The sequence below is a fragment of the Electrona antarctica genome (assembly GCF_951216825.1).
Source record: "Electrona antarctica genome assembly, chromosome: 2".
Classification (NCBI taxonomy): Eukaryota; Metazoa; Chordata; class Actinopteri; order Myctophiformes; family Myctophidae; genus Electrona; species Electrona antarctica.
The window spans coordinates 2,818,898-2,838,800 of NC_136807.1; the positions used below are offsets into that span (position 1 = coordinate 2,818,898).

The following is a 19,903-nucleotide window of genomic DNA, read 5'->3' on the forward strand; positions in this document are numbered from 1 at the left end:
TGCAAGTTAAAAGCCCACTGACTCTCTATGAGAGAACGTATGTCCGAACAAATTGCTCTATCGCAAAAAGTAAAAGTCGAATGCGATTTTTGTTTTCACCGTGAGTGACCCGATGCATTGAGGTACGCCGTGTGCGATCGTGGTATTGGTACGATAAAAAACGTGGTTATAAGAGCGAGTTAAGAATTGTGCTTGTGATGAAAAAATTGCTGACTCATTCAGGTATTTAACATGGAGTTTATGACACATTATGATGGTACACCTGTCGCTTTCAGGGCTGTAGTTCACGTACTGTATGTATCTGGGCTATGGTTGTGACATTGGGTGAAAGAGGACGAGTGGGGCTACAAAACTACCGAAACCCATGCGTGTAAAGTGAATATTTTGGCCGTGAGGACGATTTGTTCGGAGAATTTCGGTATAGTCTTCACATTGGCTTCTCACTCTGATCCGCTCTCTCTCTGGGCGTGCGACACTCTGAGTCGAGAATATTGCTCAGACCACACACACTTTGAACTGCGATAGCGGGCAAACCGTGCAACGTATTCGAATTCCGTCTGAACAACCACAAAGTCGATGGCCTCGTGTGCTGTTTGACGTTTAAATCGTGTTTCTACGTACCAGTATGCCAGAGCAATGTGGCTCCAAAGTAACGTGTCGTTTTCTGTTTTTACCCGCGTCTCCCCATCGACTTTGAATGGGGCATTTTCGCGTCGTTTATTGCGAATTACGTCGGCACGGTAACACGAATCGGAAAGAAAAGCACAAGCACACCATTCCCGGCCGAGCCGCACGTTTTGATGTATATATTGCGGGGCTTTGGCAAACCGTGCGGCCGGCCGTAGACGTCGAAGTTTCGCGTATTGATTATAATAATTATTAAGTATGCGTTTTAGATTTCAACCTGTGTTTCTGCCATTGCATGGCAGGCACCCAGAATTAACATACAGTAAGCAGAAAATTATATATGGAGGAATGGTTGTGGTTGCGGTTGCTTTAAATGGTAAAAATCCATTGTCAAATCTGGTAGTCTTGCCACAAATACAAATGGCACATATTCTCCAGACTGCCCTCGAGTTGAGCGAGCCTTTTCCCTTGAAGTCTTAAAGGACCACTTCACCACTTTTCAACCTATCTTCATATAATAGGTCCTCACTAATAATCATGAAAAAATGGTGCAATTTTTTTCTACTCGGTCTGTGTCTCATAGGAGGGCTGTGGGCACTGGGCAGTTCAGAAACCGTCTTCCAGTGACATCATCGATGGGGAATACAAGCTAATAGAAATTGCAGGCTTTCTAGTCCTGAAAAGTTGCAATGTGAAAATGGAAGCCATCGCTCTCACGATAATGAAAGTCTAAATATCTTTGTAAAAAAATCTGCCTAATTTCTAGCAGTTTCTAAACTGCCCACAGCCCTCCTATGAGACACAGACTGAGTAGAAAAAAATCGTGCCATTTTTTCATGATTATTAGTGAGGACCTATTATATGAAGATAGGTTGAAAAGTGGTGAAGTGGTCCTTTAATCATACTCACACAGATTATGCTCAGCCCTTCCAACAGCATCCCCATCACAGCACACCGCCACCTGGGAGAGAGAGAGAGAGAGAGAGAGAGAGAGAGAGAGAGAGAGAGAGAGAGAGAGAGAGAGAGAGAGAGAGAGAGAGAGAGAGAGAAGAGTGGGGGGGGGGGGCTGCCTTAATAGGAATTAAGCCCTCAAGAGAAAGCAAATTCATGCTGTGGACTCTGTATTAGCCTAGGCTAGTTTGGGAATTTTATATGTTGTCTTAATCATTCTAGGAATTGTATTCCTGAAAAAAATTCAGTCATTGAGAATGAAATATAACACAAAGAACAAGTCTAAACTAATTTAGAACTCCTTAGAAGCAGCAGAACCAGAGAGAGAGAGAGAGAGAGAGAGAGACAGAGAGAGAGACACAGAGAGAGAGAGAGAGAGAGACAGAGACAGAGACAGAGACAGAGACAGAGACAGAGACAGAGACAGAGACAGAGACAGAGACAGAGAGAGAGAGAGAGAGAGAGAGAGAGATAGAGAGAGACAGAGAGAGAGAGAGACACAGAGAGAGAGAGAGAGAGAGAGAGAGAGAGAGAGACACAGAGAGAGAGAGAGAGAGAGAGAGAGAGACAGAGAGAGACAGAAAGAGAGAGAGAGAGACAGAGAGAGAGAGAGAGAGAGAGGGAGAGGGAGAGAGAGAGAGAGAAGATAGAGGAGCTAAGGAGATTGGTTCAAGGGGGGGGGGGAGAGTAATATCCCTCCGTACCTCCCTATCTTGTGTGCCAATGAGCCAAAGATGTATGTTCCAATGAAGTAGGAGACGGATGCAGGCAAGAAGACAACACCTGTGAGACAAACACAGCAAGACAGCGGGACTGTGTGATTGAAGTGTGTGTGTGTTTATGCTGATTGAAGCGTGTGTGTGTTTATGCTGTGCTGTGCATGCATGTGCGTGTGTGTGTGTATAATTGTATTATTACACTACACTTGTGAGGGCTAAATGTCCCCACAAGTATGGTGGAATTTGACATTTTGTCGTCCTCACAATTAGGAGAAATGCTTGTTATTAAGAGAAGATTGGAGGAATGGGGTTGCCTAGTTGCGCGCCAGTGTTGTGCACCAAAACTAGCAGAACTACAATCTCACAATGCGCCGCAGCGTCACGCATTGTGAGTTTGTACTGTAGATAATTTTTTTTGTCAAATAGGTTTTTATTGAGAACAGATTATAAATTGTTGTAGATTAAACATTGTGATATGAATTACATTTTTCTTTTATAGAAAACAAAAAATGAAAGAAAAAATACAAGGACAAAAAAGAGAAAGAAAACCCTCAACCCTCCCACCCATACTGCTCAGTGACACCGCATACTATAGAATAAAATAGTAATTTGAAAAATGGAAAACATCTGAAAAGAAAATGGCGTACAGTCAACCATCAGTGGTATCCTGTCTGTTAATTGTTTCTACTCAAGTAATGGACAAGGGGCAGCCAAACCTTATCAAATTGTCTCTCCCTGTTTCTCAGGAAATACCTTATTCTCTCAAGATGAAGCGTACTAGTCATTTAATTTAGCCAATGCTTAAATGCAGGAGCCGCCTCCTTTTTCCAGTGCGTCAAAATTCGTTGTTTTTGCTGTAATCAGACCATATGAGAAGAGTTGTTTCTGTGCTCTCGTCAACATAGGCATGGAGTCTGACAAACCCAGAATGATTAGTACAGGATCGGGGTCTGTACTGTAGATTCTAATCTACAGTATATAAGGCAATTATCTGCCATGCAAAATAATAGCAAAACAAATGGGTAAAAATGACGTTTAGATTAGGATGACAAATGGCCATCAGAAGCTTCTCAAAAGTATAGTATAGTATATTATATATACTTCTGCGTTGCTTTCGGAACTCTCAGCTTTCGGCTCGTTCCTGCAGCATGGCAGGCGTGCAGTAGTGACGTTAAACCACCCCCTCTCGTGTAATATTGCTTAAGTATACAACATGTGTATACAGTATGTGTATGTGTATGTGTGTGTGCCTGCGTGCGTGCCTGCGTGCGTGCCTGCGTGCCTACGTGCGTGCGTGTGTGCGGGGAGGTGATTCTGTGGCAAATATTGGATGAAAGTTGCCGATCTACAAGCTCACCAGTGTACAAGCTCACCAGTGTCCCAAGCTCACCAGATCTACAAGCTCACCAGTGCCCCAAGCTCACCAGATCTACAAGCTCACCAGATCTACAAGCTCACCAGATCTACAAGCTCACCAGTGCCCCAAGCTCACCAGATCTACAAGCTCACCAGTGTCCCAGCTCACCAGATCTACAAGCTCACCAGTGTCCCAGCTCACCAGATCTACAAGCTCACCAGTGCCCCAAGCTCACCAGATCTACAAGCTCACCAGTGCCCCAAGCTCACCAGTGCCCCAAGCTCACCAGTGTCCCAGCTCACCAGATCTACAAGCTCACCAGTGCCCCAAGCTCACCAGAGCTACAAGCTCACCAGTGCCCCAAGCTCACCAGATCTACAAGCTCACCAGTGCCCCAGCTCACCAGTGCACCAAGCTCACCAGATCTACAAGCTCACCAGATCTACAAGCTCACCAGATCTACAAGCTCACCAGTGCCCCAAGCTCACCAGATCTACAAGCTCACCAGTGTCCCAGCTCACCAGATCTACAAGCTCACCAGTGCCCCAAGCTTGTAGATCTCCTTTTTCCGGTGAATATGCCATTATAGTGTAGAGCGAAACAGGATGGGGCCTAGTATAGAGCCCTGGGGCACTCCAGTCAAAAAAATACATTTAAATGGTTAAAGGATAATACATTTTATATGTGTTTCAGCATATATGCATAAATACCCAGCTGCCACTTTCTGCTGCTCATGGTCTCCATCATCCACATCGGTAAGGTGGTTTCCATCATGGCAATGGGCATGTTTGCAAAACAAAGTGAACCTGGTGAAGAGAAAGAGGACGTGTCGACGCTTGGTAAAGTATATTCTCTGTTTTAGTACTTTTGTGCTTTACAACCTCCCACCCACCTCCCATTTCTCTTTCTCTCATGCAGTCTCATCCATCCACGTATCCATTGGAGCCCTGCAAGCCTGTCGGGACCCACGCTGGGCAAGACCTACGCTGTAGAGCAGGGGTAGGCAACCTTAGGCACGGGTGCCAACATTGGCACAGTGAAGGGTGATCACAGGCACATTGGCATAAGTGTGAGAGTGGATTCTTCTTTTTAAAATAACATTAAATGAAGCTCTCTCAAATGCATGCAAATCCTGCACAATTCTACATGAATTCAAACTGAACTCTGACTGGGGAGAGAGTCTGGGAGATACTGTAGGTGCATTATTTGTAATGATCATTACTGTCCTGATGTGAAAGAAAATAGTCCAGAAGAAGAAAGAAATGTTAAATTTATGGACAATCAACATCTGTTGGAGTAAGAGTGTGAACGAGGCTAGTCGGGACCCGACCAGGTCGCGGTCCCGGTCTGTTTCTGTAGGCCTACCTGACCAATGGGCCCAGGCTCACGTGCCGTCATATTCATTTTGCGATGTGAATTTTATCCACACTGGGAACATGGGAACATGGGAACATGTTGTAGTTCAGTCTTCTTCCACTTTCTCCCTACCCCAAGGTTAACCTCGCCTCACCAGGCTTTCCACCACCTCAGAAGAAAGCCTGGTCTCTGTTTCAAAAGTCTATGATCCTGTCGGGATCGGATGATATCGTTACGTCATGTTGTAGTATTGTTTTGTAGGCGACAGGCAGGAACAACAGGCGGCAACTTCCTTTTCCCTCAAACAATAAAAGCTCTCGTAGCCTGTAGCTTTTATTGAGAAAAATCTTTTTGAGGGAAAATGAAGTTGCCGCCTGTTGTTCCTGCCTGTCAACTATCATCCGCTCCCGACAGGATCATATACCTAAATGAAATGGTGCCCAGGCTACCCCAAGGTTGGTGCCCTGTGCTGACGCACCTAAAGCCCAGCAAATCAATCATAGGCTTATTTGTCTTGCCATGTCTTGGCTCACTGCAGACAAAACACCCACAGTGAACTGGATGTGAGTGAATGTCGATGTCAATGTAGCTTTAGATTCAGTTTCATTAGTTTCTTACCAGCTGCAACTAGAATATATGGATCCTTCAAAAGTGTTAACAGTGGTGTCCCCTCTTTCTGGCTCTGTACAGAGAAACAAACGCAATACATTTAAATTGGTAGAATCTGATTGAATTTGATCAAGAAGATCATTCTAGATTTGACTTTCCTCTCATTAAATAATATATCACAGACCGGTGTCCCATGCAGGCACCCTAATTGTGTTCCCTCTATCTAATCTCTTATAGGTGTAGACATAAATAACCTAGATAGGTTATTTATCTATCTACAATATCATGTTAGGCCCTGGAAGGAAACTAAATGAAGCCTCATGGATATCAGAGGAGACATGGAAGACAAAAAAGAAGAAAAAGAAGATTTTGACAACTAAGTCAGAAACCAGCGATAGAAATGTCGGACATAGAAACCAAGCCATCAAATGTTGAGGAGGTAAGGAAGAGAAGGTATGAAGGCAAATGTTGAGGAGGTAAGGAAGAGAAGGTATGAAGGCATCAAGGAGGTAAGGAAGAGAAGGTATGAAGGCATTGAGGAGGTAAGGAAGAGAAGGTATGAAGGCATCAAGGAGGTAAGGAAGAGAAGGTATGAAGGCATTGAGGAGGTAAGGAAGAGAAGGTATGAAGGCATTGAGGAGGTAAGGAAGAGAAGGTATGAAGGCATTGAGGAGGTAAGGAAGAGAAGGTATGAAGGCATTGAGGAGGTAAGGAAGAGAAGGTATGAAGGCATTGAGGAGGTAAGGAAGAGAAGGTATGAAGGCATTGAGGAGGTAAGGAAGAGAAGGTATGAAGGCATTGAGGAGGTAGGGAAGAGAAGGTATGAAGGCATTGAGGAGGTAAGGAAGAGAAGGTATGAAGGCATTGCAAAGTGGAAAGGCACCAGGCATAGATACTGTACATCAGGTCCATCCGGAAATGCTGAAAGTAGAGGAACACCTAACTTAACCATCCTTACTCAAGTAGAGGAACACCTAACTTAACCATCCTTACTGAAGTAGAGGAACACCTAACTTAACCATCCTTACTGAAGTAGAGGAACACCTAACTTAACCATCCTTACTGAAGTAGAGGAACACCTAACTTAACCATCCTTACTGAAGTAGAGGAACACCTAACTTAACCATCCTTACTGAAGTAGAGGAACACCTAACTTAACCATCCTTACTGAAGTAGAGGAACACCTAACTTAACCATCCTTACTGAAGTTCTGAAAGTAGAGGAACACCTAACTTAACCATCCTTACTGAAGTTCTGAAAGTAGAGGAACACCTAACTTAACCATCCTTACTGAAGTTCTGAAAGTAGAGGAACACCTAACTTAACCATCCTTACTGAGGTTCTTGGAGATGTCTGGACTTCAGAAGAAACACCTAACTTAACCATCCTTAGTGAAGTTCTGAAAGTAGAGGAACACCTAACTTAACCATCCTTACTGAGGTTCTTGGAGATGTCTGGACTTCAGAAGAAACACCTAACTTAACCATCCTTACTGAAGTTCTGAAAGTAGAGGAACACCTAACTTAACCATCCTTACTGAGGTTCTTGGAGATGTCTGGACTTCAGAAGGAACACCACTCTCCTGGAAAACAGGCCTCATCGTTAAAATACCAAAGAAGGGAGAACTGTCCAATTGCAACAACTGGAGGGGATTATGTTGTTACCAAAATCACCAGTAAAATTCGAATTATTTTAACCCTAGAACAGCAAACCTGGGTGATTTTTCACCCAGACAACTATATATTTGTAATTTTCATAATGTTGCTGATGTCTGAGGTGGGTGGGTCTTGGTTGTGGCACCTATATGCTGGTAATCCAGCATTGCAGTGTGTTGTGGGTTCAAGTCCCGATCCCGACGAACTTTGCTGTGTGTCCTCCTGCTGTGTGTTTCTCCCCGCTTTCTGTCGATTTACTACCTATCTATCAATAGACTCAAAAAAGTCCCAGGGTGTTGTGCTAATTCGCTTATTTCCATCGCTCAAAATTATTATTTTTTTGTATATATCCTCTCTTCATAATGTAAATAATATCCCAAGCGGCACACTTTAGTACTTATTTTGATGGAAATAAGCGAATTAGCACAACACCCCATAGCCCCATTAAAGCCCCATTAAATTCAATGCAACTCATGGAGGTCTTATGGTAGGGGAAATAGCCAATTTCAGGAGTTTTTGCACAAAAGAAACACCTGGACCTTTTTGGTGGGGACGTAACGACTACAAAGAAAGGTAAGAAAGGTAAAAAAAAAAAAAAAAAGCCTTCTAGCATGGAATTCTCCTTTAACCCTACTGTCCCTATTCTGAGCACAATAGGACATCTACAAACTTGCCTCTGGCTTCCTCTTGTTCAGTAGAAGGGCAAAGAGCTGGAGAGCTGTGTGGACAGAATCATTTTGAATAAGTCTATATTACACAATTCAATTCAGCATATATACACAGAATACCGTGTTTATGTCATTGCTGTCGGGAGGAAACCAACTAACTCATTTTTTGCATAAATCAATGCTATTGAAGACCGTCTATACGTCTGTGTGTTGGTTAACCCATTTTGGGCGGGAACCCCTTTTGGTGTTAGCATTATGTTATGCTTTAGCTATTGAAAAATAGCAGATCTACAAGCTCATAGCGCGCCACCGAGTGGCACGCTACGAGCTTGTAGGTTTGCTATTTTTGAAACGACTGACATAGAAACATAGCTTTTTCAGAAAACTGTCAGGATGTAGAAGACATTTATAGAATCTGATCTCAGGTCAAAATGGGTTCGTTAAAACAATATATTGAACCAATGAAAAGTATTAAAAAGCGAGTTCCGACAAAACCTCTCAACTCCATTGGACTTTCCATTTCCTAAAACATTCACATTTTGGATTAAGGTGGTTTCTCCCGACAGAAGAGATATACTGTGTGTGTGTGTGTGTGTGTGTGTGTGTGTGTGTGTGTGTGTGTGTGTGTGTGTGTGTGTGTGTGTGTGTGATATATATATATATATATATATATATATATATATATACATACATAAGATAAACCTTCGGAAGAAGGGATCGCACATTCTTGACCCGCACCTCCCACGTACACTGCGGTCTTTATGTGCCTGAGCCACGAGTGCTGTCATTTCAATGATTAGTTTTTTCCTCAACAGCAATACTGCTTTAAAGAATGTAACTCTACCTCCATCAAACACTGCCAGAGCTGCCAGGATGAGGAATGGTGCGGTCCTCCCCACAAGTTCATACATCACACTACCCAATGGTGGGCCAACTGTGGGGAACAGTCAATGATAGAGTTAAATGGTCAAATGTAGGCCTACAATCAATGTGCAATCAATGGCTTTTTAAAGTGCACTGTACTGTGCACGCACGCACGCACGCACGCACGCACGCACGCACACACATAAAAGACTTGTCTTGTCTTCTGTGTGTCGCACGGCTCGCAATGTATTTCCAATGGGATTCACGTGGTTTGATGACACAACCTTGTTGCATGGGGAGGAGGAGGGCAGAAGACAGCCATGCAAAAAGGTTGCGTCATCAAACCACGTGACTCCCATTGGAAATGCATTGCGAGCCGTGCGACACACAGAAGACAAGTGTTTCTTGCGTGTGTCTTATATGTGAATGAGGCGTTATTATGTATCCCACCACAGCCCTGCTGTGATTGGCCAGTAGTCGTTGTGATTGACAGTTCTCGTTTTTGCGACCAGTCATTAGTCCTACAACTACAACCTAACCTAAACCTAACCTCCCACGGGGCAGCACACCTAAACCTAACCTTAACCCATGTCTAACCAATGACTATAGTCTAAACTAAGTATGCACCCCCCTAAACCTAACCCGAACGGCCTAACCTCAGTAAAACTATGCCTTCCCGGGAGCCAATCAGACACATGGTGAGGCGGGTCTACCCTAGAACGTTGGTGGGATTCATAATCACGCGTGAATGAGGCCTAAGTGTCCATTTTGTTGTATTCTACCCACCTAGCACTCCCAATGCCAGGCCTGACAAGGCGATCCCAATGGCATGTCCTCTCTCATCCTCATCTGTGTACACACTGGCCACCAGTCCCATCCCTGCATCACAGTCAAAGCATTAACAAGTTAACTGCCACCGGGTGGCGATAGAGGGTAGTTAGCTGCGCCTGCAGCCAGAATAGGGAAGATTACCATGTTTTCACATCCAGGTTCCTCGCTCGCAGAGTCGCAGACCTCCATTGTAAGAAATGGCTTGTGTTGGCAGTATAGCTCACGATGTTTATGTTTATTGTTTTGCCTAGCAACCAAACAAAGTACATTAATTGACGGAGAATTCCGTCAAAAGCAGACAACAGTTGGATTTGAAATGACGGAATATTCGTCAAAGGCAGCAAATGACTACATATTAACATACAGAACCTGTTTATATTTAAAGGGATGAATATTTCACTTAAAAAAACCTCATTTTATCATCTACTCAGGCTTATCTGAACACCCCAGACAGGTTTTAAGTTGCTCAATTCAGTAATTAGTAATTCATTTTAGCTGCCCCGCCCCAATTGTAACTCTAAACTCCATTTTAACCACGTTAGATTCATCGAAAACACCTGTCCTTCTTTCTGGTGACTGATATTGTCCTAATATGTTTTTATTATGGTTTTCATTAATTCTTTTCTGGAAAGGCTAGCCCGCAGTAGACAAAAAAATCCAAAAGAACTATTACAAATAAATAAAAACGGTAAATGAAGAAACACGGGCACCTCACATATTAGGACAATATCAGACACCAGAAAAAAAGGACGGGGGGTTTCGATGAATCTATGGTTAAAATGGAGTTTGAAGTTGGGTTTGTATAGGAAGGGGGCGGGGCAGTTAAAATGAATATCAAATATATTATTTAAATACTGAATCAAGCAACTTAAAAACTGTCTGGGGTGTTCACAATTCACATAAGCCTGAGTAGACGATAACATTATACCAAAGGTTTTTTTTAAAGTGAAATATCCCTTTGAGTTTTTTTCTGAAAAAGACAATTTCTTTGGCAACTTTGTTGCTTCTCGAGTATGCATACTGGATATCACATGCATGGAAACATGACAATAAAAGAAACAAACCAAACTCTTACCAGCCACAGAAGAGCAGGAAGAACCCAAACCTTGGATAGCTCTGGCCACAAACATCATAGCGTAGCTCGATGAGAAGGCGAACACTTGAGGACAGCAAGAAAATTTGAAATTCAGACAAAGAAGTGGGAATGTCAATTATGAAATAACAATTTTTGTGTTTAGGTGAGTTTAGGTTTGAGGGTAGGCTGTAACTTACTGATGGTTGAGAGGAACATTATACAAAAGCCAATAAATAAAGGGATCTGGTACCCTAATCTGGAAGGACAGAGACAGATCATTCATAAATTTAGTGCTGTATGGACATAACCATTTTCATTTAGTAAATTGCATAGTTGGGAGAAAAGCAGCGCACATAAAGGTATATTTAAATATGACAAATCATTCTCCTCAATTTCATTAAACAAAAGATCTGGGACCTTTACCATTTTGGTTTGAAACTTGGCACAGGGACTGCCAGAATATCTGCGCTTGTTTTTGGTCATAGCATTTATAATGATTGGTAACCCATGCACCCACACACCCCTTTTTCCCCTCACTGTATATGTTTTTCCCCCTTTTTACCTCCTCCTAGGGTGATTTCCTGGTTTTGGCTAGTGGTTCCCAAACTTTTTCATGTCAAGGACCCCCAAATCGACATTTATTAGGCCACGGACCCCCCCCCCATATGCCCCGATAAGGGAGGATTTTTACGGCTCTAGCAGTGATTCCAAAACATATTCATTTCATGGACCCCCAAATTCACACGCATTATGCTACGGACCCCCGATTTAATGGCATTTCTATCTCTGGTACCCCAATTTATATTGTAAAACCACTGTTAATTTAACTCTGAGAGTGTACAAATGGAACCAAATGGCGGGTCCATTTGGTTCCATTTGTACACTCTGAGTTACAGATCCATAAGGGTCCATTTGGTTCCTTATATCTCAAATTGAGCTGGGTACCCCCTGGAACTCCCTCAAGTACCCCTTGGGAACCCGTGCTATAGAAGTGTATGTACGTCAAAGTCCCAGTGTTTACATGCATTGATTGCGAACGCAGTGAGCATTTACTATGAGACCCAGCAGATCACGTCTGTGTGTGTGTCTGTGTGTGTGTCACGCTGTAACACCACCCGCCCACCACCAGAGGGCGCAGCTGTATCTAACTTAACTTAAAAAAAAACTTAACTTAAAAAAAAACTTAACTTAAAAAAAAACTTAACTTAAAAAAAAACTTAACTTAAAAAAAAACGTAACTTAAAAAAAAAACTTAAAAAGGAAAAACGCACACACACAAAAAACTTAACTTAAAAAAAAACTTAACTTAAAAAACTTAACTTAAAAAAAAAATTAAAAAGGAAAAACGCACACACACAAAAAACTTAACTTAAAAAAAAACTTAACTTAAAAAAAAACTTAACTTAAAAAAAAAACGTAAAAAGGAAAAACGCACACACAAAAAACTTAACTTCAAAAAAAACTGAACTTAAAAAAAAACTGAACTTAAAAAAAAAACTTAAAAAGGAAAAACGCACACACAAAAAACTTAACTTAAAAAAAAACTTAACTTAAAAAAAAACTTAAACAAAAAACTTAAAAAAAAAATAACCTAAAAAAGAAACACGCACGCACGCACACATACACACACTAAAAAAAACTTGAAAAAACATTTAATTTAAAAAAACTTAACTTAAAAAAAACCTTAAAAAGTACGTAATTTATTCTAATTGTTGTTATTGCAATTTACGAGCTGCGTTCGCTTCCCGCGTTTGCGCGTCTTACTTGTTTATATACTCCTATTAATAATGTTGAAGGTAATTGCGAATATTCAATACCTCATGAAACTATGAAAGTATAAGCGTGTATGTATACATGCAAAGACACACACGCACACAAACAGACGCATGCACGCACACACGCACGCACGCACGCACGCACACACACACACACACACACACACACACACACACACACACACACACTTTGACACACAGAGATATCAAAGTGGTCAACTATTGCATCTAGAAGAAATCCAATCATCAAGCTCTCAGCATTTTTGGAGCGAAATGAATAAGTTAGGACCAAAACATAAAAAGCAAATTCCAATGGAAGTATGGGGAGAAAGGGGAAATCTGATAAGAGAGTAAAATACCATCAGTATGGTTTAAGTCCATCATAAGCCCCATGCCAAAGTCACAAAAAAATGACTGAATTGAATGAATTCCCCTTAATTATAGGGGCATTAGTTTGATGAGCACAGTTTATAAACTGTAGTGTACTCATCTTTACTTAATGAGAGATTGATGGAATTTCTAGAGAAAGAACATCTTCTAGTAGAGGAGCAGAATGGCTTCCGTAGAGCCAGGGCTTGTATAGATCACATTTATACAGTACTGTATGTACCATAGTAAGATATAGATTGAAGGTAAACAAATCAACATACGCGTTTTTATTGATTTCCAGAAAGCTTTTGATTTTGTTAATAGAGACATGTTTATCTATAGACTGATTAAAACTGGGGTGGATGGAAAGTTTTATCAAGCAGTTATGTCATTGTTCAGTGCACCACAAGCTTGTGTAAAGGTAAATGATGCTTGTACCAACTGGTTTCCCACTCCGTCAGGGGTGAAGCAGGGCGACGCTTTGTCCCCTACTCTGTTTGCTGTATTTATTGATGAGTTGGCCAAATCAAATCAAACCGCTTAAACCATTTAGGCCTGACCTCAAAATTTAAAAACATTCTTCTAAATCCTCCAGTTTTCTGAAATAAATATTTTCACGATTTAAAAAAAATAGCAGACCTACAAGCTCGTAGCGCGCCACTCGGTGGCGCGCTATGAGCTTGTAGATCTGCTATTTTTCAATAGCTAAATTATAACATAATGTGTAAAAAAAAATAATGTGTAAAAAAATGGACACTTTTGATAAATGAAAAGAAAACTGAAATCATGCATTTTAAAACCCCAGCCATGCGCACTAGTGACTTTCAATTCCATTTTGGAGCCTCAAAGCTAAATTATAAACAATGCTATAAATATCTGGGCTTTTATTTAGATGAGCATATGCATTTCATGAAAAGGAACAACTGTATTGATGGAATCAGCAAATAGAGCACTAGGGGGGGGGGGGGTCATAGCTAAAACCAAGAACCTGAGGGATATTGGTTTCTCTACCTACTCCAAACTATACCAGGCTTGTGTATGTCCAGTGTTGGATGATGTAGCAGGAGTGTGGGGATTTAAACATTACCCTAAAAGTGAGACTGTGCATAATAGAGCAATGTGATACTTCCTAGGGGTACACAAATTCACGCCAACCCTGGCTATCCAGAGAAATAAGGGGTGGGAACCCAATGAGGTACGGTGGAGTGTGCACATGTCTGTGGAACAGAATACTGGGGTTGAACTCTAATTTAATAGAATTGTAAGAAAGATCCTTGAGTGGGATATTTTGATCAAGGGCGCATGGGCTATACGGACATGTATGATATTCTTTCGAGAGCTGGTTATGAAGACCATTATCATAACAAAGAACAAGTAGAGGTTAAAGGGCCACTTCACCCCTGACACAACCTGGTCTTATTTTAATGATGTTTAGGACACTAGAAACACTTATCCTGGGTTTTTCTGTGTGCAATCTCTGTTTTCAGATATCCTGGTTAGGAATTTACGTTCTCTACGTAATGGTGATGATGGCCCCTCCCCTCCGGACTACAGTCTAACCTCCTAAACACCTGAAGACAGCCCCGAGGGTTGTACCTAGTCTCTACTCCGTTCCACCTACTGTACAACCCCAGGCCACCCCCACCGCTGCATTCCTCAGATTGTTTGTGTACTATCATGGTGTCTGCAGTGCAGAGTGACTGGATTTTCTTCCAGAGGTGAAGTGGCCCTTTAAGGTAATAAAATAAATTATTTTTTTTAAATGTAAAGGATAGATGGGCACTGGATATGGTGTAAACCAAAGCTCTGCACATACTGTGAGATAAAACATGTCTATGATACAGAAAACTACGTATACTGTATAATCTGTCCAAAAAGAAACGATCCTTATGTGCCCAAATTAGAGCTGGCATACTTGGTCTGCATATTGAGACAGGCAGATATGTAGGCACGGTGGAGGAGGATAGATGATGTAGTCTGTGTGATCTAAAGGAAATTGAATATGAAATGCATTTTGTTTTGTATTGTCCATTCTACAACTCTATTAGGGAGAGACTTTTTAATAAGATAGATCCAAATCACGCATTTATATGGTTGGAGGACTTCGAGAAATTGAAACTCCTATTTCAAAAGTACACTTTTTCATTTGCCTCATTCCTTGAAAAGGCCTGGTCAATGAGGAGGAGGGCCATTTACATGTAAAATGGCCTGGTTTTATTTGTTTTCATTTTGTTTTCATTTTTGTTCAAATACTGTACAAATATGTATTCATGTATTTAATAATGCATTATGGAATATGAACAGGGAGGACTGTAATGTCAGTTGTTTTCAATGTATTTTGTTAAATGTGTCATATAATCCCATATGGGATGGGCCAAAGTGGCATGACACAAAGATAAATATTGCATTCACTTCATTCATTCATTCATTCATTCATTCACACACAGACGCATGCACACACATTGACTCATGCAGACATGAGGTACATTAATTCATAAAACGTTTGTACACTCAGTTGAACTCTGACATAATTTGCACACTAATAGTGTGCAAATATGTCACTGAAGTACAGTACATGATGAATCCTGTTTATCCTGTTATCCTTAATATGAACCGTCACTTGCAACACCTTACAACACCTTACTCCCTGAAGTGTATTTATCCAAATTAAGAATGGGTTGATAAACACAACAGTCATGGGAACCCAGCCACACCAGTCACCCACCTGTCTGTGAGTGGTCCAATGAACGGATTGATTATCAGTTGTACGGTGGCCTTGGAGGCGAACAGTAGTCCAATTTTGACATTGTCATTGCTATGGCTTGATTTGAGACAGGAGTTGTTCTGAGGCCCCAGAGGTGCTGTCGGTCTGACTGTTGTTGCGTTGAGGAGGGTGTTGTTGTGCACTTGAGTCACCGGCTGATTCAATGTGGCCAGGTAGACTGGGATGATGGGTACTGGTGGGGCAAAAGACACAGGAAGACTGAGTGAAATGTGACAGGACCTCTGGCTGATTGTCACTGGTACAAGTAGAAAGGTATCCAACATGTCATTATTATGCATTCAGAGTTTGATTAAGGAGCCAAAACAACATCACATTTAGGACTAATAATTGTCATTGAGATAAACCAGTAGTTTTCAACCAGTGGTCCGGGGACCACCAGTGGTCCATGGGGGTAGCCTTGCGTTGCGATACTAATATACCACTGCGCTGGGCTACGTGGGGTCGGGGCATATGCATATGCAATAGGGGCGGGTGAAGTGTGGCTGCGCCAGGCTACCTTGGGGGGGCTCCAGGTGGTCCCCAGCTAAATGATGGGGAGTTGGTAACCAACTGGACCTTTATTCAATCTTTAACTCTTGAGAGTGTAAAATGAAACCAAATGGACGGGTCCAATAGGCATGGACAAATTAGCCATTGGGCCAGTGGGGCCAGTGGGGGCCTTTGCGGAAATTGGACCGTGCGGTACTAGGTTTGACGCCCTGAAAATGGCTCCTGGGGCCCTTCATTTGCCATTGATTTTGTTAAATTTAGGTAAAAAAGATAAAAACACGGAAAAACACAATATTGTCGCGTGCACGTGCGCTATGGGGGCCCTGCAAAAATGACCGGCCCAGGGGCCCTCGTGGGGGTTAATCCGCCCCTGCCAATAGGGTCCAATAGGGTCCAATAATAGACAACTCTCAATAGTTACATTTCTGCATTACTTAATTTGCAAGAGGTTTGAGACAATTAGAGAATGTAGCCACATCAATACAGCATGGAATCTTATCCAACGGTAAAATATTCAAAGTTTTGAGTGTGGCTCATAATGCCAAATAAATAATGGGCCTTGCTATGAAAATGGTTGAAAACCACTGAGATAAACTACTCGAGTGGTTTTACTCAGTATTGTTGGAGATTATAGCCAAACACAAAGAAACAAACCTGGGGTGCAGTGCAGCTAAAGTTCTCTTTGGAACTCACTCCCAGCTCACATCAAAGCCGCCCACCCTTGCCCCGTTCAAAACCTCCATCAAAACCCACCCTTTCAGGCTTTCATTCACCACCTAATTCCAATTGCCTTTTGTGCCTTTTCATTTTAATGTTATCTTTGCTTCGTTTTTAGCCTTTTAAAGGGATAGTTCAGATTTTTTAACGTAAGCTGTATGAAATACTTGCCATTAATATAGTGGTTGCAACTGCATGTATTAATTGATTGCCTGAGTCCCGTGGTGGGAGTTCTGCTCTGGTTTTAGTGAAATATGAATTAAGTAATTCCGGTCATTTTGTGGGGTGCAGGGGGCCACGCAGTAAAAGTGAAATATTAGTGCAACTTTCGTTCATTTTTGACCCCTCTATCACACATGTGTCCATATCACTATGCCCAAAAAATAATTCCTGTGATAGAGGGGTCAAAGTTGAACGAAAGTCCCACCACGGGACTAGTAGTCAATTAATACAGTTGAACCTAGAACCTGGCAATACCTTTTCCAAAGATGGATAAACTTTGAACATTTAACAATCTTTGTTAACGATCAGTATTAGACACTGTTTAGTATTAGGCCAAAGCTACTTAAAATAAATGGCAGGATGTGAAACATCGTCATGTCACTGAACAACGGCTAGGCAGGATGACAATTTGGGAAATAGCCTACATCTTTAAAAAAAAAAAAAATCATCTTTTTTTTGTCATGGCCTTGGAAAGATCACCCTAGTGCACTGAGAGAGAAATCATAGGCTGGACGCAATTTTACGGTGAATATGTTGCTAAATTGGCAACCTGTTTGCCAGACCGCTCTTGATTTAGCCTATCTCTTGATCTTGCCTGCAATCATCATGACAGGCACGTCTCTGTTTAATTTGACAAATATTAGAACATCATACCTTGTCTGCCGTTTATGTAGGCCTAATACTGGAACAAGTGCTGGTCTCTTAAGGCTCATACATAGTCTGGATTTACGGTGGTTAGGTGACCACCAAACTACAACATGACGTCACGAGCCGCGGTGAAGAGCAAACCACCGACACCGCTCCAGCCCTTCTCTCTGTTTTTACTCACCGCTCAACGTTATTTCAGCTCCGGTGGTCACCTCACCACCGGAGCGGTGGTCACCTCACCACCGAAAAACCAGACTATGAATAGGCCTTTAGAAACATGGTAACAGGTGTGAGTGACCGTTTGAATGAGGAGTTGTTGCACCTACCTGGGCTCTTAGAAACATGGTAACAGATGTGAGTGACCGTGTGAATGAGGAGTTGAAACATGGTAACAGGTGTGAGTGACCGTGTGAATGAGGAGTTGTTGCACCTACCGACTACTGACAGAAGAAACATGGTAACAGGTGTGAGTGACCGTGTGAATGAGGAGTTGTTGCACCTACCGACTACTGACAGAAGAAACATGGTAACAGGTGTGAGTGACCGTGTGAATGAGGAGTTGTTGCACCAGGTGTGAGTGACCGTGTGAATGAGGAGTTGTTGCACCAGGTGTGAGTGACCGTGTGAATGAGGAGTTGTTGCACCAGGTGTGAGTGACCGTGTGAATGAGGAGTTGTTGCACCTACCGACTACTGACAGAAGAAACATGGTAACAGGTGTGAGTGACCGTGTGAATGAGGTGTGAGTGACCGTGTGAATGAGGAGTTGTTGCACCTACCGACTACTGACAGAAGAAACATGGTAACAGGTGTGAGTGACCGTGTGAATGAGGTGTGAGTGACCGTGTGAATGAGGAGTTGTTGCACCTACCTGGGCTCTTAGAAACATGGTAACAGGTGTGAGTGACCGTGTGAATGAGGAGTTGTTGCACCTACCTGGGCTCTTAGAAACATGGTAACAGGTGTGAGTGACCGTGTGAATGAGGAGTTGAGGTGTGAGTGACCGTGTGAATGAGGAGTTGAGGTGTGAGTGACCGTGTGAATGAGGAGTTGAGGTGTGAGTGACCGTGTGAATGAGGAGTTGAGGTGTGAGTGACCGTGTGAATGAGGAGTTGTTGCACCTACCGACTACTGACAGAAGCATATTGTCCAGGAGCAGGGCGATGAAGACGATGAACAAAGTGAGTTTCCTCGACTGCCTCTCTTCTCTGAGCCAAGTCAGCAAGTTAAATTCTCTGAGTGTTTTTAATCTGCCCATATTCCAATCCTCAATGGAGCGAGCGAAATATATAATCGCTCAGCTGGGAAATACAGGTGCGTGTTGTGCGCCTGCAGAGAGGAGAGTGGATGGGCCAGTAACTGTAAGAGGTTGCATACCGGTATATTAGCCTACAGTAGTTTATAACAACAATGGAAGCCTCAAATTAACATGACAGGCTATGTAAACAAGCCTTAGTGCCTTTTCTGGTTTTACCCTCGTAGCAGTTTTTTTATTTACCTTAGCTAGACTGTAGCCTTTAGGACGTCTCCTTAATGATAAGTCCTTATAAGGCTATGGACCTGTAGGCTACTTTCGTTTAAATGTATAGCCTACCCATTCTACATACTTGAACATTTTCAATCAATCAACTATAAAAAGTGCCCCTCGCGGCACAGGTCTCCACCAGGGCAGGTCAATAATAGGCCAATGTGAAAAGGTGACATTTGTTCTTATGCCTTGGATGGCAATTGGATGATTTGAGGCATTTTGTTCCAAAAATGTGTTTTGCAAAAATCCACCTGTTGGTGGCGCTATAACAGGCCAATGTGAAAAGGGTGCGATATATTCCTCAGCCTAGTAGGAAAGTCTGTGAAAATTGACGCTACGTTCATGATTTGAGGCTTTTTGTTCAAAACGGGCCAATCCTGAAAACTTTGAAAGCCAATGTAAGCCAATGGAATATGAAATATCGGACAGATCCGTCTTGAACACATGACTATAGAGATAGTGTGTAACAATTTTCTGAAGTTTTTCAAAATGTTTTTCAAAAGTCGGCCTCTAAGTGGCGCTATAACAGGCCATTCTGGAAAATTTGGGGCAGAGGTTCATCGTTGGCATCCAGGGAGTGTGTGTGCAAAATTTGGCACCGACTGGGTTAACGGTTTGATTGATTGATTGAAGTATTTATTAACAGTTTGCAGAATTAC

At 42.2% G+C, this 19,903-nt stretch overlaps 1 protein-coding gene across 1 annotated transcript; it reads right to left on the reverse strand.

Annotated features, from left to right (window-relative positions):
- Positions 1-4,574: 4,574 nt before the first annotated feature.
- LOC306914749 (synaptic vesicular amine transporter-like) lies at positions 4,575-18,974 on the reverse strand (the record flags this gene model as incomplete). Its single annotated transcript, XM_079491935.1, has 9 exons — positions 4,575-4,609; positions 5,629-5,692; positions 7,949-7,992; positions 8,787-8,876; positions 9,593-9,685; positions 10,713-10,796; positions 10,910-10,968; positions 15,582-15,813; positions 18,653-18,974. The coding sequence occupies 9 exons, from the start codon at positions 18,972-18,974 to the stop codon at positions 4,575-4,577; spliced, it is 1,023 nt and encodes a 340-aa protein (XP_079348061.1).
- Between the last annotated feature and the right edge of the window lie 929 nt (positions 18,975-19,903).